The 27,672-nt window shown below is 39.3% G+C and overlaps 1 protein-coding gene across 2 annotated transcripts in view; it reads right to left on the minus strand.

Moving 5' to 3' along the window:
* Nucleotides 1-1,862: 1,862 nt before the first annotated feature.
* The window catches only part of LOC144689778 (suppressor of cytokine signaling 5-like), a 45,745-nt gene continuing 19,935 nt past the window's right edge, over nucleotides 1,863-27,672 (minus strand). Inside the window, exons 2-4 of one of the 2 annotated variants that reach the window (XM_078557161.1) lie at nucleotides 12,006-12,143; nucleotides 6,155-7,522; nucleotides 5,621-6,059 (exon numbers count right to left, since the gene is read on the minus strand). In XM_078557161.1, coding sequence (XP_078413287.1) covers nucleotides 6,012-6,059; nucleotides 6,155-7,507 — 1,401 coding nt within the window. In that variant the 5' untranslated portion in view covers nucleotides 7,508-7,522; nucleotides 12,006-12,143 and the 3' untranslated portion in view covers nucleotides 5,621-6,011. Of the gene's footprint in view, nucleotides 7,523-12,005; nucleotides 12,144-27,672 lie in introns of both variants that reach the window. The other variant, XM_078557160.1, reaches the window with a different exon arrangement.

The following is a 27,672-nucleotide window of genomic DNA, read 5'->3' on the forward strand; positions in this document are numbered from 1 at the left end:
AGATGATCCAGCTTTTAATTTCTTTAACTAAATGAACTAAATAAAGTTTGTTACAAGCTTAAAATACCATGAGACAAGCCATGTACTTGCTGCTCAAACATATTTTTTGACAATTTTTATAGAAAATCTTAAGATTAGAACCTTCTCCGCTAAGTTCTTCCTCTTGAAAAGACAAGAAATAAAAGTCTTAGCTTGCATCTTCAGAATCCCTAGTTTACTCATCATCAGGTTGTTTCGATGAAGGAACAATGAACTCAATATTTATACAGCTTTAGAAATCTTGCAAAGTGCTTCAGAATCCACTAAGCAAACTAGACCACGACCCACAAAAAGGGATGAAAGCTGCAAGATGTTTTCCACCTACGTGCACAGAAATAGATAGCGTCCATATACAGCAGACTCTAAAAGCATTCAGGAGAAATAGCAAAAGATAATTAAGTTGTGCCTTTTTAAAGACCAAAGGCTCATGAGTGTTAAGGTGTCTTATGAAAATTACAAAAATTTAAAGCAGTGTAATATTTCACTGGGGTTTGAATTCATTACCAGGAATTAAATTTCCACACCAGCCATCATTATGGCCAGTGTATGTCAGTTCAGGGCAGTTTTGTGCTGTAGACCCACGTCCATCCAGAGCTGAGTTGAGACTGCCCTAATTCTAAGTTTAAAAAAGGCGATTGAAAGCAGGTGGTTTGTTTTCATCCAAATCATTATGGGCTTGATTCAGAGGTTAATGGCTAGTGTGTTAACTCAACATTAAATTTGTATTATCTTACCTGCCCCACCCAAGGCAATATTAAAATCACAGAATTGAATTAACTTGAACATTGTCATTCACTTTTTTTAAATAATCCTTCAAATTTGAAGGTACTGAGAACTTTATAATTTTTTCAAGTAGGGAGGCAATTTTTCATGGAACTTGGCTAACTTCTACTTGTGGATCCATTCAACTGTATTAAATCAGTTTTTGAATTATTTTTGACTTGAAATCCATTAAGTTAATTTCTATAACCTGGAAAGCAAACGGTCTATGTAAAACACACAGTACAATACACAAACTTGACAACTGTATTTGGATTTCACAGGAATTATTTAGGCCACAAAGAGCAACTAAAGAGCAATTTGACCAAAATCTCAACTTGAAATTTATCGAAATACATTACGGTAGAAACTTAGGCTTGAGTCTTCAGTGGGAGTCATAGAAGTGCTTAAATGCTGTTCAGTTTGCATGTACACACAGGACACTATTATCCCATTATGAGAATCAGCTGGCACATCATTTTAGAAATTTGTGACTTGGATGGTCAAGTGATCTCCATACCTTATGAAGTATAGAATAAGTTGCTCTGGGCCACGCAGCTTGGAGATCCAAAAGTAACAGGAGTATGAAATTCAAGAAAAAGAGTGAAAGCACCTCAAGAAGGGTAGATTGGAAGGGAGCTTAAGTGTGTGATTATATAGAGATACCCTTTACTTACATTGATTTAATTCTCTAATTTGTTTAACCTCCACAAAAATTAGAGCTTCAAATTCTGAAAAGCTGAGTAATAATGAAGGTACAAAAGAGATTTCAAGAGTCTATCAGAAAATATCTATTGTCAACTACCTAATTCTTTTTTTAAGTCAGGAACTCATCAATTAGAAACCAGTGCAATTTGACTGGTGCAGGCCCTAATAGACCACTACTCATGATAGCATTGGTGGAAATGGTACCAAAACACTGCAGATGAAAAGTAAATATTTGCATTTATGCCTTTCATGTCAAAATATCTTCAAGCATTTAATCAACTAATTGCTTCTTGAAATGGAGTGACATACACAGGCAAACACAGCAACCAATTAGCACCATTTCACAAACACCCAGCAGATCAATGACCAGTTAATCTGGTTCAGATAGTACTGAATGAAGAGACATGGTAAGGATACCAGGAGAATTCCCAATTCTTTGAATAATGCCATAGAATCTGTAATATCCAGCTGAACAGGCGTACATCTTGGTTTAATTTACATAAGTATGGCATCATATGGAAATTATTCTCCAACCACAAAGAGCAAAATTCTCTTAAATGGAACAATATCCTACACATTAAATTTTCCTCTTTGGATGAGCAATATCCTATTTGTACATGATGGCTTAATTGACAAAAAAGGATTAAAATTTTATTTCAGCTACATTCTCAATTAATGAAAAATCTATACAGAAACTTCCCTTCAGATTTAAGTCAAGATTCTGAGCAGATTTAAACAGTTTGGGGGGGAAAAGTTAATTGTTAACTCTAGATAAGGGTTTTGGACCCTGCTATCATCGCCATGCCACCCTCAACTACCTGAGTAAAAAGATCAGCCAGAAATTGAGAATCTGTCAATAAGATTCCTTTTAGCTGGAAAAATAGTACAGCATTTAATGCTTCAAGTTTCAGGATCATTACAGAACATCTGACAGGCATGCTCTTTAAACAAATTATTGCTTTCAAAAGCACCTCAAGTGTAAATCAGGTGCAGGTGTTGATCAGAGGTCTACATCAATTAACAATTATAGACACTCTGAAGAGAATGAATTTACACAGTTGAACCAATTCTATTACTTGGAGTATGCATCACCAGGGCTCAACATAAAGATGGTTGTTTTGCAGACAAGCTTAGATTAATTTAACAATCTTGTGCAGGTACATAAATGAAAATGAAAACCAGATGCAGTTGGAATATATACACAATTGCGGGAGATCAACTATGCTGGTGACAAATGGTTACAGCTTAAATGTGCATGTTCTACACATTTAGTCAGACATTAAACCAAACTACATCATACATATGGCATGAATCAGGCCGCTATACTAATAATGAGAACAAACTATTAGAATAAATGTGACACAGTAGTGTTTGCAAGTTTACTGAATAGCTTAGTTACAAGTTGAAATAAACCCAATTTGAAACTATTTTTGATGCAATAAAGCTAAAGTTCAGCTTCACAGCAGTTGTGGACAATATCACAAAAATAAACATACAACTCATATAAAGGATATCGGGTGATTAAGGATTTTCCAGGATGTACTTGCACAGCACACAGCAGAAAAATACTATTGTGCTATTAAAGTAAACCTTGTGAAAAGGAGATAAATCTTGAAAACTAAAATATGGAATAAAAGAATTGCTAATGTTTAGCTTTTGAAATGGATTTCACATGGTAACACTATCTACTTGACCTGGAAACAGTGAATCTGAAGTTTCCAGTATAGATTGAATTGTTTCAGTTGGCACCTTCCAATGTCTCAAGCAGTCCTTGAAACAGTTAAAAACTGAACTCCTGGCTGCACATTTAAGATTTTGAATCAACAAAAGGACATGAAACAATCAGGTTCAACAAAATAATAGTTTGTACCTGCTTTTTTCTACAATATAAAGCAACTTTCTAAATGCTGCTTTTTCCTTCGTCACGGAAGGAAGGAAGATGCACAGCATGGGATACACAAGCTGCAGTACATACAAGATCAAATGAGCTAATCTTGGATAGGAATGGACTGCCAAAATTGCAGTGGCTGCCTAGCATGGCTATTTTGCAAAAAGCAGGTGAGAATCATTTAGCATTTTATAGAGCAACTACTGAACTTCTAGACACTGTCACAGCAACTTCATTTGTGTTACAAGAACAAAGCTAGATTTAAGAAATATCAGTTAATTCCTTAAGGAACAAATACATAATAAAACATTTTCTTTACATCTTTCGGAGTATTGGATTAAAACTTTTAAAACATCCTAAGAGAACATGAAAATCAAACACTCCTCAGGGTGTTATCGTTTGAAATAAAAAGTGAAACTGACCCTGTTGTGACAAAGTGGGCTAGTCAAAAGACTAACAAATGTGGTGAGATTGTAGTTTTCACCATTATCGTAAACGTTAATCCCTTCACAAGGTGTTCACTAAAATGCTTAGTCCATGTTTGAAATTTAAATTATGGTTGGTCTTGGGTCCCAAATAATCTAATGGTCACTTTAAAAATGCAGACAAATTCCCTGCAAAACCTTAGTCACCTAAAACTCACATTAATACACGGCATAAAGCCACATAACTGTAATTAATACAAATATGAAAAATTCTTGACCTCACTCCGTGACCATATATTTGGAAGTGGCCCCATATTCATCAAAAAAGTGATACTAAGAGGGGAAATTATTTTGCACAAAGAGAGGAAGATAGTTCATTATCCTGTGTTCTGTGATGTCTCAGTCAAACAATAGCTGACATATTGTTGTCATTTTGTAGCAAAAACTACTGCTAGAATAGGGAAACAGCAACTACAAGGGCATCCAATTTCCTAATTATAATCAAAACACAGGTAGTGAAATCCTCCCACTGGAGCTCATCCCTCCTCTACCTTTACATGGGACCCAGCTGCAGTTTTACAAGTCCCTAGTGTTTATGTGTCTATACCCTTATCTGTCAAGTTATTCCAAACATAACCCTTGAGTATTAAAGTTTTCCTAATCAGTTTTAAATGCACTTCTCTCACTTAAATTTATATTCTCTGGTCCTATACCCACCCTTAATTGCCAAAATAAAATTATACTCCTCCAACTGCACAAGTGTAGCCTGGATTCCTGCTCTCAGGCTGAAAAACAAACCATTTGTATGCTTTATCTGGATTTCTAAACTCAATTTACAGATCCCTCCACTCCAATCTCATCGTTACAAATTTTCCTATACTGTTCAGACAGATTTTACAACTAAAATGGCACTCATCAGAAAGTAACATCGATCGAGTGATAATCTATAGTTGGTCACTCATTAGCGTCAATTAACTTTTCATTGGAGGATGTGGTGTATAAACTGCAAGGATCATCTTCACCAATGTCCATCATGACATTTACTAAGGAAAGAACAAAATGGAAGCCGCCCATCCCCTTCAAAAGAAAATGCTTGGAAATGATTTCAAGGTAGTAATCTCAAGGGTCAGACAATGCTCATAAAAGAAAAAGATGTACATTGATATAGAGCCTTTCAGGACCTCAGGACATCCCAAAGTGCTTTATTGTTGTACTGCAAGAAATGTGGCAGCCAATTTGTGTGCAGCAAGCTCCCACAAGCAGCAGTGTGATGTTGACCACAAATCTGTTTTTACTGATGTAACTGAGGGGTAGATATTGGCTATGAGACTGGGGATAACTCCCCTGCTATTATTCAAAATAGTGTTATGGGATCTTTTATGTCCACCCGAGGGAGCAGACGGTTTCTTGATTTAACATCCCATCTTAAAGACAGCACCTCTGAAAGTGCAGTAATCTCTCAATCAAGCACTCAAGCTGCACTGTATAATCATCCGGTACCCAATTATCCTGAAATCACTCCAAAGAATCTGTTACTTACAAAAAAAAGAGAACTTTGCAGACATCAAAATAAAAGTAAAATCCTTCCAGTTTGGCCTAAATCATCCAGGTCAAATGCCAGAATGGTAATCCAACACAAAAGTGGTGCTTAATCTCCAAAATGGTGGTCTCATTAAAATTCGATTCAATTCCATCACATGATTTCCAAGATCCTACAGTAAATGTGCATACTATGTGTAGCTTCTACAATTCTACAGAGCCCCAAAGTTGCTCTGAATCAGTGAATCCTTTTTGACCATATCCTGCACACAGACAACTTTAATAGCTAGTAAATTCCTAAATGCCAACATAATAAATACATGCACATTAATTTGTAGGTGGATCTGCAGTATCCACTGAAAATCAGACACCACAAAGTGTTCAAGTACCCGAAAGAGAAACCACACACTAAGTCAATTCAAGCCTTGAATAATTCAGAAAGAATTCCTTCTTTCTGAATAAATTTGCAACTATAATATCCCATGAATAAGCAACTTTTCAGCAATTTAAAAGAGCCAAGAATCACTGGGTGCAATTCTCATTTGACTTTTGATGGTTCTCATTCTAACCATCGCACTCTTACTTTCTGCTTGTAGTGGTACTCTTTCAGATATTCTTGTAAAGGCGGGGGAAGTGGAAGTGCATCTATCCCATCATATGTTGTACAGTTGCAGATGGCTGCACGGCAGATGTACTGCAGACTGAAAGGAAGAGTTCTGGTCAGTGGAACAGTAAGCAAAGGTTCAAAAAACATGCATGAGCTGGGATCCTTATAATGTTCCAGAAGGCCGGTTACCGTGGTGGAGTGAAAAACACAGGGGTCATGGGCATCAAAACTAAAATTGTGATTCCACTGCTCAATCCTGGCATGCAAGGAGCGGTTATAACGGCGGAAGCTGACGGAGAAGAGGTAGTCCTCTTGTGCCGAGTCCCTGAGTAAAAAGGTGCCTTCAGGTTTGCTATCAAGGAGAGCCTCAGCTTCGTAACGGTCCATCACTCCCCAGTAACAAGAGTTACTTGTAATCTGAAGCAAATCTGGCACCAGGCAATGAATGTAATCAATTTGTGTATGCACTTTCCAGGGCCCAGGTCTGGTACAGTGACTAAGGTTTTCTCCTGGCACCTGTCGTGGTTTGGGTTTGCGTGCCTGGAGACAGAGTGTTGTGGTGTCCTCTTCAGAGTCCCAGTCTCCATTTGTCATTGCGCGATTGTCACCGGAAAGCTCACTCATCCCAGGTGCTAACTTTGGTCCCAGCTTGTATGTTTGATTAATTTGTGAAGTGGATTCAAAAGTGTGTATAAGGGCATTGGGTGGAGGATCGACCCCTTCTTCGATGCTGAGCCTTCGTCTTTCTCGAAGCCGATCTTCTTCATCTTCTGCAGAAGCAAAAGTTGGATCAAACGTCTCAAGCCAGCAGGCTGATTGCGAGCTCACGGGAGCAGTGTGTTGCTTAATAAGATGCCATTTTTGGGCTAGGTCTGACCCAGCTGGAAAAGGACATTTTTCAAGCATCAGTTCAGAGAGCAATATTTTTCTCCTGCTTGAGAATAAGCTCTTAGGCTGTTTATTACGTGTTCGCAGTGGAAAACACAGTCCTACAGTTTCTTGGAAACGCTGGCGTATAGATTGTCGTGTCATAGTCCGATTGGACAAATTATCCATATCATGTATGGAACTTACACCATACCGTCTTTCACGTCTCTGTAACCCATGCCTTGTCCGACTAAAACGTTTATCTGTATCAAATGACATTTGCATTTTTGTAGAGCAAGAATGTTTCTTCTTCCCACCCCATGGAGCATGACGGGAGTAAGAGTCTCTCCGAACAAGATGAGACTCTGGTGCAGCAGCCAAGTTTTCATTCTCCTTATCTAAGTCAGCTTCAACAATCTCTGGGATGTCAGAAACACAGTTTCTATTTCTTCTGTCAGCTTTTAGACATGCGTCTGTAGCCAATGGTATAGTTCCATGTCTATTTAATGGACTTAAACCCTGCTGGGGCAGATCACCAACTTGTGCACTTGCATTTTTACCAACTGAACATTTTGGACAGTTTAAGTCATTTTCATTTCGGCCTCCAACTTCATTAACAAAAAGGTTCTGACATCTGTATTTTAAATTGCTCCACATCTTTCCAACTTTATCCATAGGTTAAACACGTATCTAAGGATACAAGAAAAAATATTAAAACAAACTGAGCAATAACAGTTCAGAAATAAGACTGTTTCCAATCCTGCACCATAGTTTAAATAAACCAGAAATTAATATAGCCCATTTCAATTGCATATCAAAACAAAATGTAATTTTACCAACTATTGAATAGAATTCCTGGACAAATAGAATAATTTTTCATGTTACCATTTGCAAATTTGAATTCACTAATAAAAGGATAGGCAGATTTAGTCAAGGCAACAATGCTAAGTCCAAGTAAATTCTGAATACTCCTACATTGTCTATATAACCAAAATTAAGCTACCAGCAAACAAAAATTTGCATTCATTTGGTGCTACATCAAATCATCTATTTTAAATTGCTCCATATGCAAAGAATTACTTTTGAAATGCAGTCACCTATGTAAATATAGCCACCAACTTGCAAACAGCAAATCTGATGAACTGAAAGTGGGAGGAAGAGACAGTTAATTTTTTACGTGGGTTGATTGGGAAAGGGACATTAACCAAGGTACTAGGAGAGTTCCCTGCCCCTTTTCAAATAGTACAAGATGTTTTACATCCACTTGAACAGGCAGTTAGGAACTGGATGTACTGGAGGGCTTATACATTTGACTCACATTTGGTAAAACCAAATCACTGGCAATGTGACTGGCCAGTAAAAGCTTGCAGGAGGTCAATTTGAATATCTCCATAAACTAGATGTCACAAACTGAATTACACCTTCAAGTCATTGCCCAACTTTCATTAAAATTGGTGTTCTAAGTATATGAAATGCAAGTATGTACAACTTAAGTATTGGATTAAACCTTCAAAATGAAAAAGTATCCTATAACCTCAGTCAGAACATACATTCTTTTTTTTCCAAAAAGCCTTCATTCAGCTAAACTTTTGAAGCTTGCAAGATAATTCCAATTATTCAGCTGGGTCTGCCTTTCTACTGACCCAATCCATTAAACCAAATGATATGCTGATCTTTAACAGAAATAGATGTGTTGTGTTTAAAGACAAGTTCCAACATGCAAGTTAGAGCTAACATGGCAATTTAGTTCAGTGGCTAGATATCTCCCTACAGCCATAAAGGATGCCCTTACTGTATTGTAAAATCTGCTATGGGGTTGTAGTACACATGTACAAAAAAATGCAATGTTGCTCTTAGTATGCACATACCATAATACCATCTCATTTAGAATGGCTCATTAATCAAAAATAAATTTAGTGGCTTCCTTACAATGTACCCATCATTAACAGCTCCCATAGACAGCCATGTAGAAATACACACCTTCAATTGTCATCCATTCACAATATATTTACAATATTGGAACTAACATTAAAGAATGGGCAATCTGGAGATTTTAATCCTAAACTGTACTTTGCTTGAAAGTGCAGCATCTTATTTCAAAAGTACATTTTTAGCTTCATTTTTGGTACCTCAAAGTACAGACAAAAGCAATCACCAGCTTAAAGCAGGATACAAGATATTTTCATAAGTGAACATCTAGTTTCTCATGCCATTGCGCAATCATACATCAACCAAGTTTCAAATGATGTACACAATTCAAGTTGAAAACTCATTCCATAAAATTTCAAAAACCATACAGAAGGACAGATAAATACAGGTGAAATTAATCAATTTACCTTAGGCTTCTGTCAACTGTACAAGTACTGTACACAAAGTTGATCTTGCTGAAGTGCCGGGAGATTTAGCACACGATAAATCACACCTTGATTGCATGCAGCATTTAATACTTGGTCATGTAATACTTTCCCAATGATTTGTTAGCTGGAACCAAAATTTAGAGATAAAGCCACACTAAAGGCTTGTTTGTTCAACTATGAATACAAGTAGACTAGAGTTATTGTTTCAACATGCTGGCCACACTGTTCTACAGAGCTTCAGATTAATTGCAAGATTCCAAGTAAAATTCCTCCAGGAAAATGTAGAACTGCTGTTGAAAAGTTGTGTCAACAATAGGGATTTTTTTTGCGGTACAAGTTCATGTTGAGTTAACTACACAGTGTCATTTTGTTTCTAATGGAAATACAGAACTTTCGGTTAAAATTGATGTTGAAACAAATATTCAATACAAAAATACATTTAAAATAATTTTGGGAAACATTTTAAAACATGAACATACTTGGAACTCTCTCGCAAGCCTTTTGTGGATGCAAAATCAACATGGTCACGTGAAGTACAAAATGCAAGTAGTATTGTCAGTCAAAATATTCAATTTTCCAAAGTGAAAGCAACTTTGCATTTCAACAGTGATTGTTTTTTCTAAAAGCGCAGAAAAAGCAAAGAATGGTCATCTTCACAGAAAGGGTCTCAATTCAAATAATTTCAAAATTCTGCAAGCTACACATGCTCAGAATACACACAACTTTTTAAAATTTGAAGTACCTGCATCTTTTGGGGTGCCCGAGCTACAAAGCATTGCAATATTAAAAATTATGTACATTCAATACATTTATAGCTATTTGGCTTCACCAAAGGTTGGGTGTCTAATGTGTGAACTTAGGCAGCTGGAATATTACGTTAAAAGTTTAAAATGTATCTAAATTGATATTAAAATACAAATTTATTGAGACAATGGCAGATTGATAAGTGAATAACAGGCATTGAAATAATTATGTGAGAACAATAGGGGATTGGGTATTGTTTCAAATGCTTCCAAGCATTCAGATTTTAGGAGTGAGTTTTACATGAAGTCACATTCAAGGTCTGGGTGGGTAAGTAGGTTTGTTAGCAGTTATTTGACTAATCCTTAGACAAGAACTAAAAGAAAAAAAAGTCTGGATAAATGGGTTATTTTCAGTTGAAAATTAATCGAGTGCCACAGAGATCAGTGCTGGGTCCTCAACTATTTACAATCTATATTATTGACTTGGATGAAGGGACCAAATGTATTACAGCCAAATTTGCTGTAAAGACAAAGACAGGTGGAAAAGCAAGTTGTGAGGAGGGCACAAATGCAAAGGGATTTAGATAGGTTAAGTGAATGAGCAAAAATCTGGCAGATGAAGTAAAATATGGGAAAAGAAAGTGAGGTTATCCAATTGGTCAGAAGAATAAAGAGCAAAATGCTATTTAAATGGAAAGAGACGATAGAATGCTGCAATAGAGGTTTGGGTGTTCTTATACATAAACACAAATAGTTAGGATGTATGGACAGCAGGTAAGTGGGAAGGCAAATGCAAACTCGACCTTTATTGCAAGGGGGATAGAGCATAAAAGTAGGGAAGTCTTGCTACAATTGTACAGGGCATTGGTAAGACCAACATAGAATACTGGGTACAGTTTTGGTCTCCTTACTTGAGGGATATATTTGCAGTGGAGGCAGTTCAGAGAACTGCCCACCACCCAGACCTTGAATCAGACTTGATGCAAAACTCATGCAAAGTTTGAATGCTTGGAGCCATGTGAAACAATACCCACTCCCCTATTGTTCCCACTTACAAATATTTCAATGCCTGACTTATTAACATGCTAATTTGCCATTGCCCCAATGGCTCTAATGTATGGCTGCGAGGAGGATATCTAATTTTAATCTTTATAATTTAAAAATCAATACTTTAGCATTAAACTCATCCAAATAATTTCCATGACAAAGTAGGTAAGAACCTAATTTATGAAAGTGTAAATAGAGAAACAGGCCACTAAAATATAGACTTGCTAGATGCAGCCACTTTCTTTTGAAATGATGGACATCTTGGGCTGATTTGAAATGCTATTCTGAATAGGGATGCTTTCCCGAGATTGTCTTGTATTTTTTCCAATAAATTGTTGATTCCTACGATGAAGAATTCTTATGAGGAAAGGTTGAGCAGATTGGGCCTACACTCATTAGAGTTTAAAAGGAGAGGCGATCTTATTGAAATATAAGATTCTGTGCGGGCTTGACAGGGTGGATGCTGAGAGATACTTCCCCTCATAGGGGATCTAGAATTGGGTGGCATAAGTTCAGAAGAAAGGATTGACCCTTTAACACAGAGACAAGGAGAAATTTCATCTGAGTGCCATAAATCTTTGGAATTACCTACTCCAGACAGCTGTGAGAGTGTTATTGAATATATTCAAGGCTGAGATGGACAGAGTTTTAACTGTAGGGGGGCCGAGGGCTATGAGGAGCAGGTAGGAGAGTGGTGTTTTGGCCAAGATCAGTTCAGCCATGATCATACTGAATGGGTCGCAGGACCACATGGTTTACTCCTGGCCCTATTATTTACATTATGTGGAGTGGGGATTAGGTAAGACAATTTCAGGGACCAAGGGAATCATAGTGGGGACATCAGGTCCAAAGGCTTCAAATGACAGGGCAAGGCTTGAGCAGGAAATTAAGTTAGAGTCAGTTTTATAGCAGGAGATTGATCAGAAAGAAAACAAAATAGCAATCCTGGTGTTTTTTTTTTAAGGATAGTATTGCACATTTCTGTTGTATATTACAAAAGAATTGAAGTTTAAAACAATTACTAACCTGATCACCTGCTTTTTGCAAAATGAACCAAGTCCTTAATTTTACACTGATATGGTCCTAGAGTGTTCATCAATTCCACCTACTGGAAGACTTAGGAAGTACATACAGTGACACATCCAGAGAAATGACATCCAGTTCCTGTTATAGGGAGAGGGCATCATTATACAATCATTTAGTTAAACAGTAAAGCTGGGTGTAAGAGCTAGTGAATAACAGTGCATTAGATTAGAGCCTGCATATTAAGGAATCTGCACCACAATGAGAGTGGGGTGGGAGGGAGAGAGGGACAGATAAAGAATAATGATGGCAAACTCAAAATATGTAATACTTTCTACTTGTGTTCTTGGTGCTTCAGTTCATTTCTGTTTGGTGCAAATTTATTTCTTTTGCCTCTATATACGCTACTCTATTTTCTTTAATCTAAACATGCACTCAATTCATCTTCTCCAAGGAGTGAGAAAATCTGTTTATCATTAAATAACTGCTTTTTTTTTTGCAAAGGGTCAAGATGTGTACCTAAAAATCATTTATGATCTTCAAGTGCTGAACTAGAAAAATAAAAATGAGATGTAGCAGGTGAATATTTAAAGGATAAGTTAAAGAACAGGCACATTGCTTCATGTAAGTGAGGCCTTGTTTAAACTAATCTGTTTCAGATTTTTTGAAAACATGATCAACATGGCAATTAAGGGAAACAGCTGATCAAACACTTGGATTTCAGAAAACTTTCCACAAAGGTCCCACATTGCCAATCAATGGCTGAAGTAATGAAGTCATGGAACAGGATGCAAAAGTAGGGCATTCAAATGGAAAATTAGCCAAGAAATAACTGAAGGATAGTTCAAATGGATCTTTTCAGGCTGAAAAGGAATTGCAAAAAGGGCAACCCAGAGGTGCAGTGTCAAGGGCCTTGTTTTTAATTTTAAAATTGTCAAATTACCTCCATCCTGGCAGATAATCAAAGTCCCCAAAACTACTTTGGTACTGTGGCTCTGAGCACTCCAGTTCTTTATCCATCTGTGTAGTCCAGCAGCACTCACCTCCATCGATCCTCGCAACAAAAGAAGCTCAGCACTGCAGTAAGTCAGCTCTCTGTTTCCTCCAAGTACCCACTGATAACACCAACTAATTTTAAAATAAAATCAGCAGCTCCCACTGAGATCAGTACTGCAGAGATTTAAGGACTTACTGTACAACCAATTTAGTTTTCTGCATTCCCATTTTGCCTTTACTAATTTTCATTATATCAAAATTCTGAAATCTGAAAGAGTCAAATCTAGTTGTATCAAAATACTATGAAGTGCTGAAAGCAGATGATACATTTCAATTTAAACAGATCCCATTTGCAATACTTCAATTCTACGAGTAGAAGTGGCTCAGCCATCAATAAAAATTATACTTCAATATAATATGGAACACTATGAACAGCACTCAGCTCCACTTAAATCATATAATCAGCTGCTGACCAACTCAATCAGCTAAATTGTGTATATTCAAATTATCATACAGAAATGCAACTTTAAAAAGAAATGTTTGAACAAATTTTAATGTCTCAAAGAGTTAGCCCTTATCTTAAGAAAATCAAATAATCTAATACAGAATTTATCATTATCAAATATCATTAACATAACTAACAGATAAGGACATAACTGGTGTCACTGGGCGCTTGGTAAGTCAGATCAGAATTGGAAATCAGATTTCTACAACAGAATGTGTTAGAACTATAGAAACGTTACGATGCAGAAAGGGGCCATTCAGCCCATCTTGTCTATGCCGACCAAAAAAAGAGAAAGTGGAACTAGCCGCTCATTTTAATCCCACTTTCCAATGACCTAGGACTGGATGCTGGTGGAGGGTGAGTAAGGAGTGTTATTGTTTAAAAAATCTTTTAAAACTTAATTTTTTAAAATCTTTTTGTAAAAATCTAATTTTGTTTGTACTTATAATTTAACGGAAATCTACAGTTTAAATTCTAAAATTCCCAGCCCTAAACTGGGTTTTAATAAGGTCTCCACTGGGTGACCAGTTATGCTCAGTTAATTAAAGCAGCAGCTGAAACTAGTTCCTCTGTGACCGAGTCAGCTAGCCGTTGCCTTAGGAACATATAAAACCAGCCAAGTTAGTGTGACTTGGCATTTGAGTGTGGCTTAGAATAGATTGCTGGGAGTTAGGTGATTAAGGGAGTTAGGAGAGGAAGGGAAAGAGATGCTCCTTTGCTTTTGGCATTGGATAACGCGAGAGGGGTGGCGGCCTTAAAGAGCGAAGAGAACAGGCCCGACAACAGAGCAGGGCTGGGAGCCAGTGCGAGAGGAGAGGAGGCCTTGGTAAGTATTCCTACTGTCCAGTCTTTAAAGTAAAAATTGGTCTTTAGTTTAGATTAAGAAGTGAATAAAGTATAAGTAGTAAAGTCCCTAGAATATATTTAATATTCCTTAAATTACTCCCTTTTACTTCCTCGAGTTTAAGGGCAAGTCATGGCAGGCCAGCTCAGCCATGTGGAATGCTCCTCCTGTGCAAAGTCAGGGACACATCTAGTGTCCAGGGGGACTACGTGAGTGTCTCCAGCTGCAGCTACTTGAAATCCATGTTTCGGAGCTGGAGCATCCGCAAGGCCAAGATCTTCGTGGATGGCACGTACAGTGAGGTGGTTACACCACACCGCAGGTAAAGAGTGCACAGGCAGAAAGGAAATGGGAAAGGAAAAGAGTAAAAGCACGAGACAGGTAATGCAGGAGTCCCCTGGGTCCATCTCCCTCTCTAACAGATTTTCTGTTTTGGATACTGCTGGGGGAGGTGGTATCTCAGTGGAATGCAACAAAAGCCAAGTCCCTGGCACCATGAGTGACTCAGCCGCATTGAGAGGGGGGGTGGGGTGGAGATGGTGGGGAGAAGAGAAAAAAGTGGAGAGCAATAGTGATAGGGGATTCTGTCATAAGGGGAACAGATAGATGTCTCTGGGCCGCAGACATGACACCAAGATGGTATGTTGCCTCCCCGGTGCCAGGGTCAAGGATGTCACCAAGCGGCTGCAGGACATTCTGAAAGGGGAAACTCTTTCGAGTTACCAACAGTCACAGATTGCAACTTCTTTCGAGTACAATCACAGTTCTTGGTTTTTCCAGGAGTGGGACGTGAACCCACAACCCTCTGATTCAAAGGCGAGGGTGCTATGAACTGAGCCACAGCTGACACCTCTAATTCTGAAAGGGGAAACTCTTTCGAGTTATCAACAGTCACAGATTGCATCTCTTTCGAGTACAATCACAGTTCTTGGTTTCCAGGAGTGGGACATGAACCCACAACCCTCTGATTCAAAGGCGAGGGTGCTATGAACTGAGCCACAGCTGACACCTCTTCTGAAAGGGGAAGGTGAACAGCCAGAGGTCATGGTTCATATCGGTACCAGTGACACAGGTAAAAAGGATGAGGTCCTGAAAGCAGAATATAGACAGCTAGGAAATAAATTAAAAAGCAGGACTGCAAAAGGTAGTAATCTCAGGATTACTCCCAGTGCCAAATGCAGGAATAGGAGAATAGACCAGATGAATGCATGGCTGGAGAGATGGTGTAGGAGGGAGGGATTTAGATTCTCGAGGAATTGGGACCGATTCTGGGGAAGATGGGATCTGTACATGCTGGATGGGTTGCACCCCAGCAGGACCGGGACCAATATCCTCGCAGGGGTACTCACTAGTACTGTGGGGGAGGATTTAAATTAGAATGGCAGTGGGGTGGGAACCTGAGCAGGGAGACACAAGAGAGGGAAACAAAGATAGGAATGAAAGACGGAAAAGTAGAAGGCAGAGGAACGAGGGCTAGCAGCAAATAGGGCCATAGGACGAAAGAAATGTGCAAAAATGTTAAGACAAATCAAAAGGCAATGATTCTGAATGCACAGAGCATAAGGTAAACGAATTAACAATGCAAATAGATGTCAACGGATGCAATATAATTGCATTTACAGTGACATGGCTGCAGGGTAACCAAAGGTTGAGAACGGAATACCCAAGAGCATTCAATATTTAGGACGGACAGGCAAAAAGGAAAAGGAGGCAGCGTGGCATTGTTAGTTAAGGATGAAATCAGTGCGATAGAGAGGGTATTGGCTCAGAAAATTTAGGTGTAGAATCAGCCTGGGTGGAGCTAAGAAGCAACAAGGGGCAGAAAACATTGGTGGGAGTTGTCTATAGGCCTCCAAACAGTAGTGGTATGGTAGGGGACAGCATTGAACAGGAAATTAGTGATGCATGTAACAAGAGTGCTACAGTAATCATGGATGACTTTAATATACATACAGACTGGGCAAACCAAATTAGCAATAATACTGTGGCAGATGAATTCCTGAAGTGTGTAACATGTTATTATAGACTCGAAGAATACTCGAAGAAACAGGCTATCCTAGATCTGGTATTGTGCAATGACAAGGGGTTAATTAATAATCTTGTTGTGCGGGGTCCTTTACAGAAGAGTGACCATAACATGATAGAATCCTTCATTAGAATGGAAAGTGAAGTAGTCCAATCCGAACCAGGATCCTAAACCTAAACACAGGAAACTACGAAGGTATGAGGGGTGAGTTGGCTATGATCGCTTAGGGAACTTCATTGACAGACATGATGGTGGATAGGCAATGGCTAATATTTAAGGAATGAATGCATGCATTGCAACAGTTGTACAAAAACACAACAGGAAAAACAGCCCAACCATGGTTAACAAAAGAAATTAAGGATAGTATTAGATCCAAAGAAGAGTCTTATAAAGTTGCTATAAAAAGTAGCAAGCCTGAAGATGGGAGCACTTTCGAATTCAGCAAAGGAGGATCAAGAGATTGATTAAGAGGGGAAAAACAGGGTATGAGAGCAAACTTGCAAGGAAAAAAAAAAGCAGACTATAAAAGCTTCTAAGTATATAAGAAAAAGATTAATGAAGACAAATGTAGGTCCCTTGCAGTCCAAAATGGGAGAATTTATAATAGAGAACAAGGAAATGGCACAGCAATTAAATAACTCCTTCAGTTCTGTGTTCACGGAGGAAGACAAATAACTTTCCAGAAATGCTAGAAAACCAAGGGTCGCATGAGAAAGAGGAATTGAAGGAAATTAGTATTAATAAAAAAAAAAGTGCTGGAGAAATTAATAGGACTGAAAGCCAATAAATCCCCACGGCCTGATAATCTACATCCCAGGGTACTAAAGGCGGCGGCCATGGAAATGGTGGGTGTGTTGTTGTCATCTTCCAGAATCTCTAGAATTTTGGAACAGTCTCAGCAGATTAGAAGGTGGCAAATGTAACCCTATTATTTAAAAAAGGGAGAGAGAAAAGAGGGAATTACAGACTGGTGAGCCTAACATCAGTAGTAGGGAAAATGCTAGAGTCTATCAATGATGTGATAACAGGACACTTAAAAAATATCAACAGGATTGGATTTATGAAAGGGAAATCATGCTTGACAAACCTACAGCAGTTTTTTTTTGAGGACGTAACTAGCAGAATAGATAAGGGAGAACCAGTGTATGTGGTGTGTTTGGATTTTCAGAAAGCCTTTGATAAAATCCCATATAAGAGGTTAATGGGCAAAATTAAAGCACATGGGATGGGCGAAATATATTGGATTGAGAATTAGTCAACAGACAGGAGGAGTAAGTGGATCTTTTTCAGAGTGGCAGGCGGTGACTAGCGGGGAACCATAGGGATCAGTGCTTGGGCCTCAGTTATTCACAATATATATCAATGATTTGGATGAGGGAACCAAACGTAACATTTCCAAGTTTGCTGACAACACAAAACTAGGTGGGAATGAGAGTGGTGAGGAGGACATTAAGAGACTTCAAGACGATTTAGACAAGTTGAGTGAGTGGGCAAATACATGGCAGATGCAGTATAACATGGACAAGAGTGAAGTTATCCACTTGGTAGGAAAAACAGAATGGCAGAGTATTTAAATGGTGATAGATTGGCAAATATTGATGTACAAAAGGACCTGGGTGTCCTTGTACACCAGTCACCGAAAGCAAGCATGCAGTTGCAGTAAACAGTTAAGAAGGCAAATGGTATGTTGGCCTTTATTGCAAGAGAATTTGAGTACAGGAGCAAGGATGCCTTACTGCAGCTGTACAGGGCCTGGGTGAGACCACACCTGAAGCTGTGTGTGCAGGTTGTCTCCTTACCCAAAAAGGGATATACTTGTCATAGAGAGAATGCAGCAAAGGTTCACCAGACTGATTCCTGGGGTGGCAGGATTGTTGTGTGATGAGAGATTAGGTTGACTAGGTCTGTGTTCATGAAGTTTAGAAGAATGAGAGGGCATGTCACTGAAAAGTATAAAATTCTGACAAGAGCTGGACAGACTGGATGAAGGGATGATGTTTCCTCTGGCTAGGGGGGCGGGGTCTAGAACAAGGGGTCACAGTCTCAGGATATGGGATAGGCCATTTAGGACTGAGATGAGGAGAAACTTCTTCACTCAGAGGATGGTGAACCTGTGGAATTATCTACCATAGAAGGCTGTGGAGGTCAAGTCACTGAGTATATTTGAGGAGGAAATAGATAGATTTCTATATTCTAAGGGTGTCAAGGGGCATGGGAAAACAGTGGGTGTACGGCGTTGAGATAGAGTATCAACCATGATCATATTGAATGGCGGAGCAGGCTTGAAGGGCTGAATGACCTACACCTGCTCCTATTTTCGATGTTTCTATGTTTCCAGCAACTGGTCTGTAGCCTTGCAGGTTACATCACTTCAGGTGCAGATCCAGGTACATTTCAAAATGAGTTGAGCATTTCAGCCTCAACCACCAATTCAAGCAGTAAATTCCAGACACCCACCACCCTCTGGGTGAAAACGTTTTTCATGTCCCCTCTAATCCTTCTACCAATCATCTTAATTCTATGTCCCCTAGTAACTGACCCCTCAGCTAGGTGAAAACAGTCTTTCCCATCTACACCATCTAAGCCCCTCTATTTTGTACACCTGAATTAGGTCACCCCTCAGCCTCCTCTGTTCTAAGGAAAACAACCCCAGCCTATCCAATCTTTCCTCATAGCTGTAATTTTCAAGCCCTGGCAACATTCTCGTAAATCTCCTCTGTACGCTCTCCAGAGCAATTATGTCCTTATAGACCAGTTAGTTTAATGTCTGTCATTGGGAAATTGTTGGAATCCATTATTAAGGGAGTAGTAATGGGGCATTTGGAAAGTCAAAATGCAATCCATCATATTCAGCATGGTTTTATGAAGAGTAAATAGTGTTTGACTAATTTACTAGAGCTCTTTGAAGATGTGACAAGCAAAGTGGATAATGGGGATCCTGTAGATGTAGTATATCTGGACTTCCAAAAGGCCTTTGATAAGGTGCCACAGAAAAGATTAATACACAAGATAAGATCACACGGAGTTAGGGGTAATATACTAGCTTGGATATAGGATTGGCTAACCAACAGAAAGCAAAGAGTCGGGATAAATGGGTCTTTTTCTGGATGGCAAGCTGTAACTAGTGGGGTGCCACAGGGTTCGGTCCTTGGGCCCCAACTATTTGCAATCTATATTAATGACTTGGAATCAGGGATAGAAGGTACTATAGTTAGATTTGCAGATGACACCAAAATAGGTGGGAAAATAAGTTGCAATGAAGAAATAAGAAATTTACAAATAGATATAGACAGGTTAGGTGAATGGGCCAAAATGTGGCAGATGGAGTTTAATGTGGATAAGTGTGAGGTTATCCATTTTGGTCAGAAGAATAAAAAGGTGACATTATTTAAATAGAGAGAAACTTCAGAATGCTTCAGTGCAGAGGGATCTGGGTGTCCTAGTGCATGAATTGCTGAAAGCTAGTATGCAGGTACAGCGGGTAATATGGAATTTTGGCATTTATTGCTAAAGAAAGAGTATAAAAATAGGGAAGTGTTGTTGCAACTGTACAAGGCATTGGTGAGACTGCACCTGGAGTACTGTGCACAGTTTTAGTCCCCTTACTTGAGGAAGGATGTAGTTGCATTGGAGGCGGTTCAGAGGAAGTTCACTAGATTGATTCCAGAGATGCAGGGCTTGTCTTATGAGGAGAGATTGAGCAGTTTGGGCCTATACTCGCTAGAGTTCAGAAGGATGAGAAGAGATCTAATTGAGGTATACAAGATAGACAAGGGGATTGACAAAGTAGACGTAGAGAGGATGTTTCCCCTTCTGGGGCATTCTCGAATGAGAGGCCATAGTTTTAGGCTAAGGGGTGGTAGATTTAAATCAGAGATGAGGAGGAATTACTTTTCTCAAAGGGTCGTGAATCTGTGGTATTCACTACCTCAGAGTGCAGTAGATGCCGGGACGCTGAATAAATTTGAGGAGGAGATAGACAGATTTTTAATTAGTAACGGGTTGAAAGGTTATGGGGAGAGGGCAGGAAATTGGAGTTGAGGCCAAAATGAGATCAGCATGATCGTATTGAATGGCGGGGCAGGCTCGAGGGGCTGAATTGCCTACTCCTGCTCCTAGTTCTTATGTTCCTGTAATGTGGTGACCAGAACTGTACACAAAATTCCAGCTGTGGCCTAGCCAGAGTGTTATACAGTTCCAATATTATATCCCTGCTTTTGTATTCAATATCTCGTCCGATACAGGAAAGCATTCCAGATGATTTCTTTACCACCTTATCCACCTGTCCTGCCACTTTCAGGGACCTGTGAACATGCATGCAAAGGTCTCTCACTTCCTCAACCCCTCTCAATATCCTCCTGTTTATTGAGCATTCCCTAGCTTTGTTTGCCCTCCCCAAATGCATTACCTCACTTTTTTGGACTGAATTCCATTTGCCACTTTTCCACCTACTCAACTAAACCATTCTGGAGACAACAGCTATCCTCTTCACTATCAGCTACATGGCCAATTTTTGCGTCATTTGCATATTTCCCGATCATGCCTCCCACATTTAAGTCCAAATCATTAATATATACACAACAAACAGCAAGGGCCCAACTCTGAGCCCTGTGGAATACCACTGGAAACCACTTTCCATTCGCAAAAACATCCTTTGTTTCCTGCCACTGAGCCAATTTTGGATCCAACTCGCCACCTTCCCCTGTATTCCATGGGATTGCACTTTTCCAACCAGTCTGCCATGTGGGACCTTGTCAAATGTCTTATTAAAAATCCATGTAGACAACGCCCACTGCACTACCCTCATAATCTTCCTTGTTACTTCTTCGTAAAGTTCGACGAAGTTAATACAACACAGTCTTCCCCAAACAAAACCATGCTGACTGTCCCTGATCAATCCATGCTTTTCTAAGTGATAGCTTATCCTGTGTCTCAGAATTGATTCCAATAATTTGCCCACCAAAGTTGACTGACCGGCCTATAATTTTTTGGTCTATCCCTCGCACCCTTTTTAAATAATGACACAACACTTGCAGACCTCCAATCCTCTGGAACCTCACCTGTATCTAGTGAGGATTGGGAAATAATCCTTGGAGCATCTGCTATTTCCTCCCTGGCTTCCTTTCATAGCCTAGGATACCATCCACCTGGCCCTGGTGATTTATCCACCTTCAAGGATGCCAGTCCCTCCAGTACTAGTTCTCTCATCATGTTTATTGTTTCTAATAATTCACACTCCTCTTTAACTAGAAAGTCGGCATCATCCCTTTCCTTAGTGAAGAGGAAATACTCATCGAGAACCCTGCCCATATTTTCAGCAACTACGCACAAGTCACAAGGTGCTTCTCTGATAGGCCCTACCCTTTCCTTAGTTATCTTCTTGCTCTTAATATACTGGTAAAACATCTTTGTGTTTTTTGATTTTACCTGCCAATATTTTTTCGTATCCTCTCTTTGATTTCCTAATTTCCTTTTTTTTACTTCACCCCGGTGCTTTTCTATACTCTTCTAGCCTTTCTAGAGTATTAAGCTTTTTGTGACTGACTGTCATAAGCTTTTTCCTGCTTTGTCTTACTCTGTATGCTCTGGATAACCAGGGGGCTCTAGATTTGACAATACCACCCTTTTTCTTTGTGGGGGCATTCCTACACTGTGCCTGTAGAATCCCACTTTTGAATGCCCCTGATTGGTTTGACAGCTTTCCTTTCTAGTAGCTGTATCCAGTCCACTTTCGCCAGTTCACCTCTCAGCTTTGTAAAATTTGTCTTTCCACAATTCAGAACTTTTACTCCTGTTCCATCTTTGTCATTTTCCATAATAATGCTAAATCTAACTGTATTATGGTCACAATCTCCAAAGTGGTCCCCCGCTGCTACTTGCCCAGCTTCATTTCCTAAGACTAAATCTAGAATTGCATTCCCTCTCATTGGGCTTGTTACATGCTGGCTGAAAAAGTTCTCTTGAATGCAGTTCAAGAATTTTGTGCCCTCTATGCCCTTCATACTGTTCGTATCCCAATTGATATTAGGGGAATTGAAGTCTCCAACTATTACTACCCTATTGTTTTTGCACTCAGAAATTTGCCTACATATTTGCTCTTCTAACTCCCTTCCATTATTTAGGGGTCTATAGTACACTCCTAGCAATGTGGCTGCCCCTTTTTTATTTCTGAGCTCAACCCACATGGCCTCATTTGATGCTTCATTTAATATATCATCCCTCCCCTCAGCTGTAATTGATTCTTCAGCCAATTATGCTACACCCCCACCTTTTTTATCCCTCTCTCTATCCTGCCTGAAAACTTTGTATCCAGGAATGTTGAGTTGTCATTTTTGCCCCTCTTTAAGCTAAGTTTCCAATATAGCGGAAATCATGCTGCCATGTGTCTGTACCCTAAGCTCATCGGCTTTATTTGCTATACTCCTTGCACTTACATATATACCTTCTAACACTGCCAAATTCCTGTGTTGTACACTTTATAACCTGCGCTTCTTCTCTTTCAGTCACCCACGAGCTTTCTATCTCCGGTTCCCTGCTCCGAATTTTCCCTTAGGTTCCCATCCTCCTGCCAATCTAGTTTCAAGGATATTCACCCCAGTCCTGTTCATATGTAGATTGTCCAAGCTTGTACAGATCCCAACTTCCCCTGAACTGGTCCCAATGCCTCAGGAATCGGATACCCTCCCCCCTACACCAGGTTTCCAGCTAGGTGTTTCAAATTGCTCAATTCTCCTATTATGCTCACTTGCACATAGGACTGGGAGTAATCCTGAGACTATCGCTTTAGAAGTCCTGCTTTTCAACCTCCTTCCTAGCTCCCCAGAAAACTGCTTTCAGGACCTCATCCCCTTTCCTACCCAAGTCATTGGTACCAACGTTGACCATGACCTCTGGCTGATCACCCTCCCCCAGAAGGACATCTTGGACCCTGGCACTAGGGAGGTAACAACCATCCTGGAGTCACATCTATGGCCACAGAAATGCCTGTCTGTTCCCCTAACTAATGAATCCTCTATCACTACTGCTCTTCCTTGCTTCTTCCTCCCCTCCTGTACAGCAGAGCCGCCTGTGGTGCCACAAACTTGGCTCTGATTGCACTCCTCTGAGGAACCAATGCTCATCATTATCCAAAACAAGAAACCGATTGATGTGCGGGTTCCCAGAGGACTCCTACACTACCTAGTTCTCTTGGACTGCCTGGCGGTCACTCATTCCCTTTCTGCCTCCAGGCTCCCAAGCTGCTGTGTGACCGCTCTGAAAATGCTATCCATGTAGCTCACAAGCTCGTGGGTGTGCCACAGTGACTCCAGCCACCACTTCAGCTCTGAAACCTGGAGTTCAAGTTTTTGCAGCTGGTGACACGTCCTGCATGTGGTCATTCAGAACACTGGTAACCTCCACGAGTTCGCTCATATTACAGGATATGCATTCCACATGACCCAGCTGTCCTGCAATGGCTTCAATTTACTTCCTTCATGTTAACTTTATTTTACTTTGGTTTACTTATACTACTTTGTTTTACCTGGCCTAGACTTAACTGTACTTCCCTATTGCTTGCGTTCCTTCATCAAATCTAAGTAGCTAATTCTTTTATAAAGAGTGCGTTTTCTAACTTTCCGTTACTTAAAGACCCTCCCTAACAGCAGTTGTGCACCAACCAATGACTATGTTTCTCCTGTGATGTCACTCTTGGATTTTTTTCTCCCAGACTCAGCCCTCTCGTGCAGCTTTTCAACTCCTGGTCTCCTGGAGGCCGAGAAAGATAGAGAAAGAAAAAGAGCAAAAAAAAAAGCACCTCCCTTTCCTCTTCACCAAACTCCCTTACTCACCAAACTCTCAGTAATTATACTCAGCACCAGCTGCACTCCATGTCAGTGCACTTAATCTCTCTTATTCCTACCAAGATTCAGATGACTCTACTATCAGTTAATGAGTTTTAAATCTGAAATTGCTAGATCTGAGTTCAACAAAGGTATTTAAGGGACATGAAGCCAAGACAATTGCTGGAGTTAGGGTATGGAACAGCCCTGATCTCATTGAATGATGGAACAAAATTGAGGGGCTGAATGATGTACTCCTGTTCCTATGTTCAATAATGACACGCATCTCAGTGGAATAGGAATAATTTTGTGTTTACCCCATCACACTGTAATGTTTTAACTGTACAACAAAAATGAAAGAGGCCTGCTTAAAATCATGTTGCCATTCTCTTGCTAAAAACTCGTCCAGACGCAACAGAATCCCTGAAAACAAAAGAAAGCAAATCAAGTACCTATATCCATTAAAGGTTTATACAATCAATATTGTGTGGATCATTATACTAGATTGCAAGAAATGGAAAGCAACAAACGCACAAATGTTTTGTACTGAAACATTGCAGTGTGATGGGGTAAACAACAAAATTATTCATTTTCCACAGAGGTGTGTCATTATTGAACATAGCCCCTCAAATTTGTTTTATCATTCAATGAGATCAGGGTTGTTCCATATCCGAACTTCATCAACCATCTTGGCTCCATGTCCCTTTAATACCTTTGACAAACAAAGATCTAGCGATCTCAGATTTTAAACTCATTAATTGAAACAGCATCTATTGTTTTTTTTGAGTGTGTTCCACACTTCTACCACCTTTTCCATGAAGTAGTATTTCCTAATTTCCCTCCTAAATGGTCTGGCTCTGATTTTAAGGTTATGCCCAAATCTAACCCTTGGCAAGATTATGGTGTATCTGCATCCTTTCCAAGGCCAAAATGTCCTTTCTAAAAGGGTCAGAACTATACACAATACTCCAGATGTGATCTAACCAGGGTTTATTATAGCTGTAGAAATACTTCCTCCCCCTTTATATTCTATGCTCCTAGTTACAAAGGCTAATATTCCATTAGTCTTTTGATTATTTTAGTACCATACATTTTAGAGCTCAATGTACATGGACCCAAATCTATTTGGATCACCACTGTTCCTAGCTTTTCACCATTTATAAAATACTTGCATCGATTCTTCTTTGGTTCAAAGTAGATGACCGGTGTTGAAATTCACCTGTAGATTTTCCCTCCATTCAATCTATCAACATCTCTATAATTTTATGTTCCCGACTACACTATTCACTATTCTATCAACTTTGTCAACAGCAAACTTGGATAAATAACACTATTGCATCATCCAGGTCCTTAATAAATAGAGTAAATAATTGAGGCCGCCAGCACAGCTCCTTTACAGACACCACTAATCACTTGCATCCAATTTGAGCACAATAGAGGCACAAAGTACAAAAGCCAGGAAGTTATCTTAAACCGATATAAAACACTAGTTGAGCCCTAGCTACAGTATTGTTTTGAAGCACACTTCAGGAAGAATGTGAAACCTCTGGACAGGGCAATGAAGAGATTTACTAGAATGGTTCCAGGTTTAAAGGGATTACAGTTATGTATGATAGACTAGAGAAGCTGGAATGCAGGGAAGGGATTCAAAATCGATGTTTAAAAATCATAAAGATAGAGTAGATAGAGAGGACACCAATTTAAGGTGACTGGCAAAAGAACCAGAAGTGACCAGAAATGCTTTGTTATACAACAAGTGGTTAGGATCTGAAAATATATTGGCTGACTAGGTAGTTGATAGACATTCAATGGTAGTTTTCAAAAGGAAATTGAATATTTGGAAGAGAAAAAAAAATGCAGGGATACGATGAAGAAACAGGGAAGTGGGGCTGATTGGATTGCTCTGTGAAAGAGACAATGCAGACTTGATGGATTGAATGGCCACCTTCTGTGCTGTACTATTCTATGATTCTAACCATATTCTGTCTTCTATGGTCTAGCCAATCTCTGAACAAGGTCAACAATACACCTTTGTTTCCATTACAGCAAGTAATAAGGAAAGTTGATAGAATGTCATCATTCATTGCGAGAGGAATTGAATACAAAAGTAGGGAGGTTATGCTTCAGTTATACAGAGCACTAGTGAGAACACATCCGGGAGTACGGTGTACAGTACTGGTCACCTATTTAAGGAAGGAAGAATGTAAATGCGCTGGAAGCAGTTCAGAGAAGGTTTACCAGACTAATACCTGGAATGGGTGGGTTGTTTTATGAGGAAAGGCTGGACAGGCTAGGCTTGTATCTGCTGGAGTTTAGAAGAATAAGAGGCGATTTGGTTGAAACAAGATCCTGAGGCATCTTGACAGAGTGGATGTGGAGAGGATGCTTCCTCTTGTGGAAGGATCTACAGCTATGGGTCACTGTTTAAAAATAAGGAATCGCCCATTTAAAATGGAGACGAGGCAAATTTTTTTTCTGAGGGTCATGAGTCTTTGGAACAGTCTTTCTGGAAAGGCAGTGGAAGCAGAGTCTTTGAATATTTTTAAGGCAGAAGCGGATAGATTCTTGGTAAGCAAGGGGAAGATAGGTTATTGGGGGTAGGCAGGATGCAGATTTGAGGTTACTACCAGATCAACCATGATCTTATTAAATGGCGGAGCAGGCACGAGAGGCCAAATGGCCTACTCCTGCTCCTTGTCCGTTTGTTCATGAGCTTTAATTTTAACTAACAGTCCCTTCTGTGAAACTATCAAAGGCCTTCTGGAAGTTCATATAAAACTATCCAGACATTCTAATCAGTGCAAAGTTTCTTAGCTCAATTATAGATTCCAATAACTCTCCATAACAGGTGAATTATAATTTCCTGGTTTACCTCAGTTTTCTTAAATAACAGGGTGATTTTTGCAATTTTCCCAATCTACAAATGGGGTAATTTCTGAACAGAGCATGCTTTAGAAGATTATAGCTAAAGCAACAATTTCATCACCTTCCATTAATACCCTGGGGTGGGAACAATCAGGTCCAGGGAATTTATTGGTTTTTCATGCCATTGTTTACTATTTTGCACAAAAAAACATCTAAAAGAATAAATCATGGTGAGTAAACTATTTTTTAAACCCCAAATTCCATCAAGTGTTAAAATACAATGCATCTAATCCAGCAAATTACATAGTTAAGATACAAGGCCATTGTTCAGTTTCACAATTGAGACAAATAGTTTACTTTAGGGTAATTCAATCTGCTAAACTATCTGGTGGATAACACAAATATTTCAATCTGAATCCTGTACATTTATGCACAGATAAAATACTCAGATTTGAATTCCAAAATCCTGAATCACCATCCATTTGCTCCCATTGAAAGTTAATGTCTTCGATCTATCTTGGTTTAGGCTGACAGCATTTTGCTATAAAAAAAATCATATTAAGTTACAGTGCTGGCTAACAGTTTTTAAACTATCAGAAATCACCATAAAGAAA

Source organism: Cetorhinus maximus, chromosome 14 (assembly GCF_964194155.1).
Source record: "Cetorhinus maximus chromosome 14, sCetMax3.hap1.1, whole genome shotgun sequence".
Classification (NCBI taxonomy): domain Eukaryota; kingdom Metazoa; phylum Chordata; class Chondrichthyes; order Lamniformes; family Cetorhinidae; genus Cetorhinus; species Cetorhinus maximus.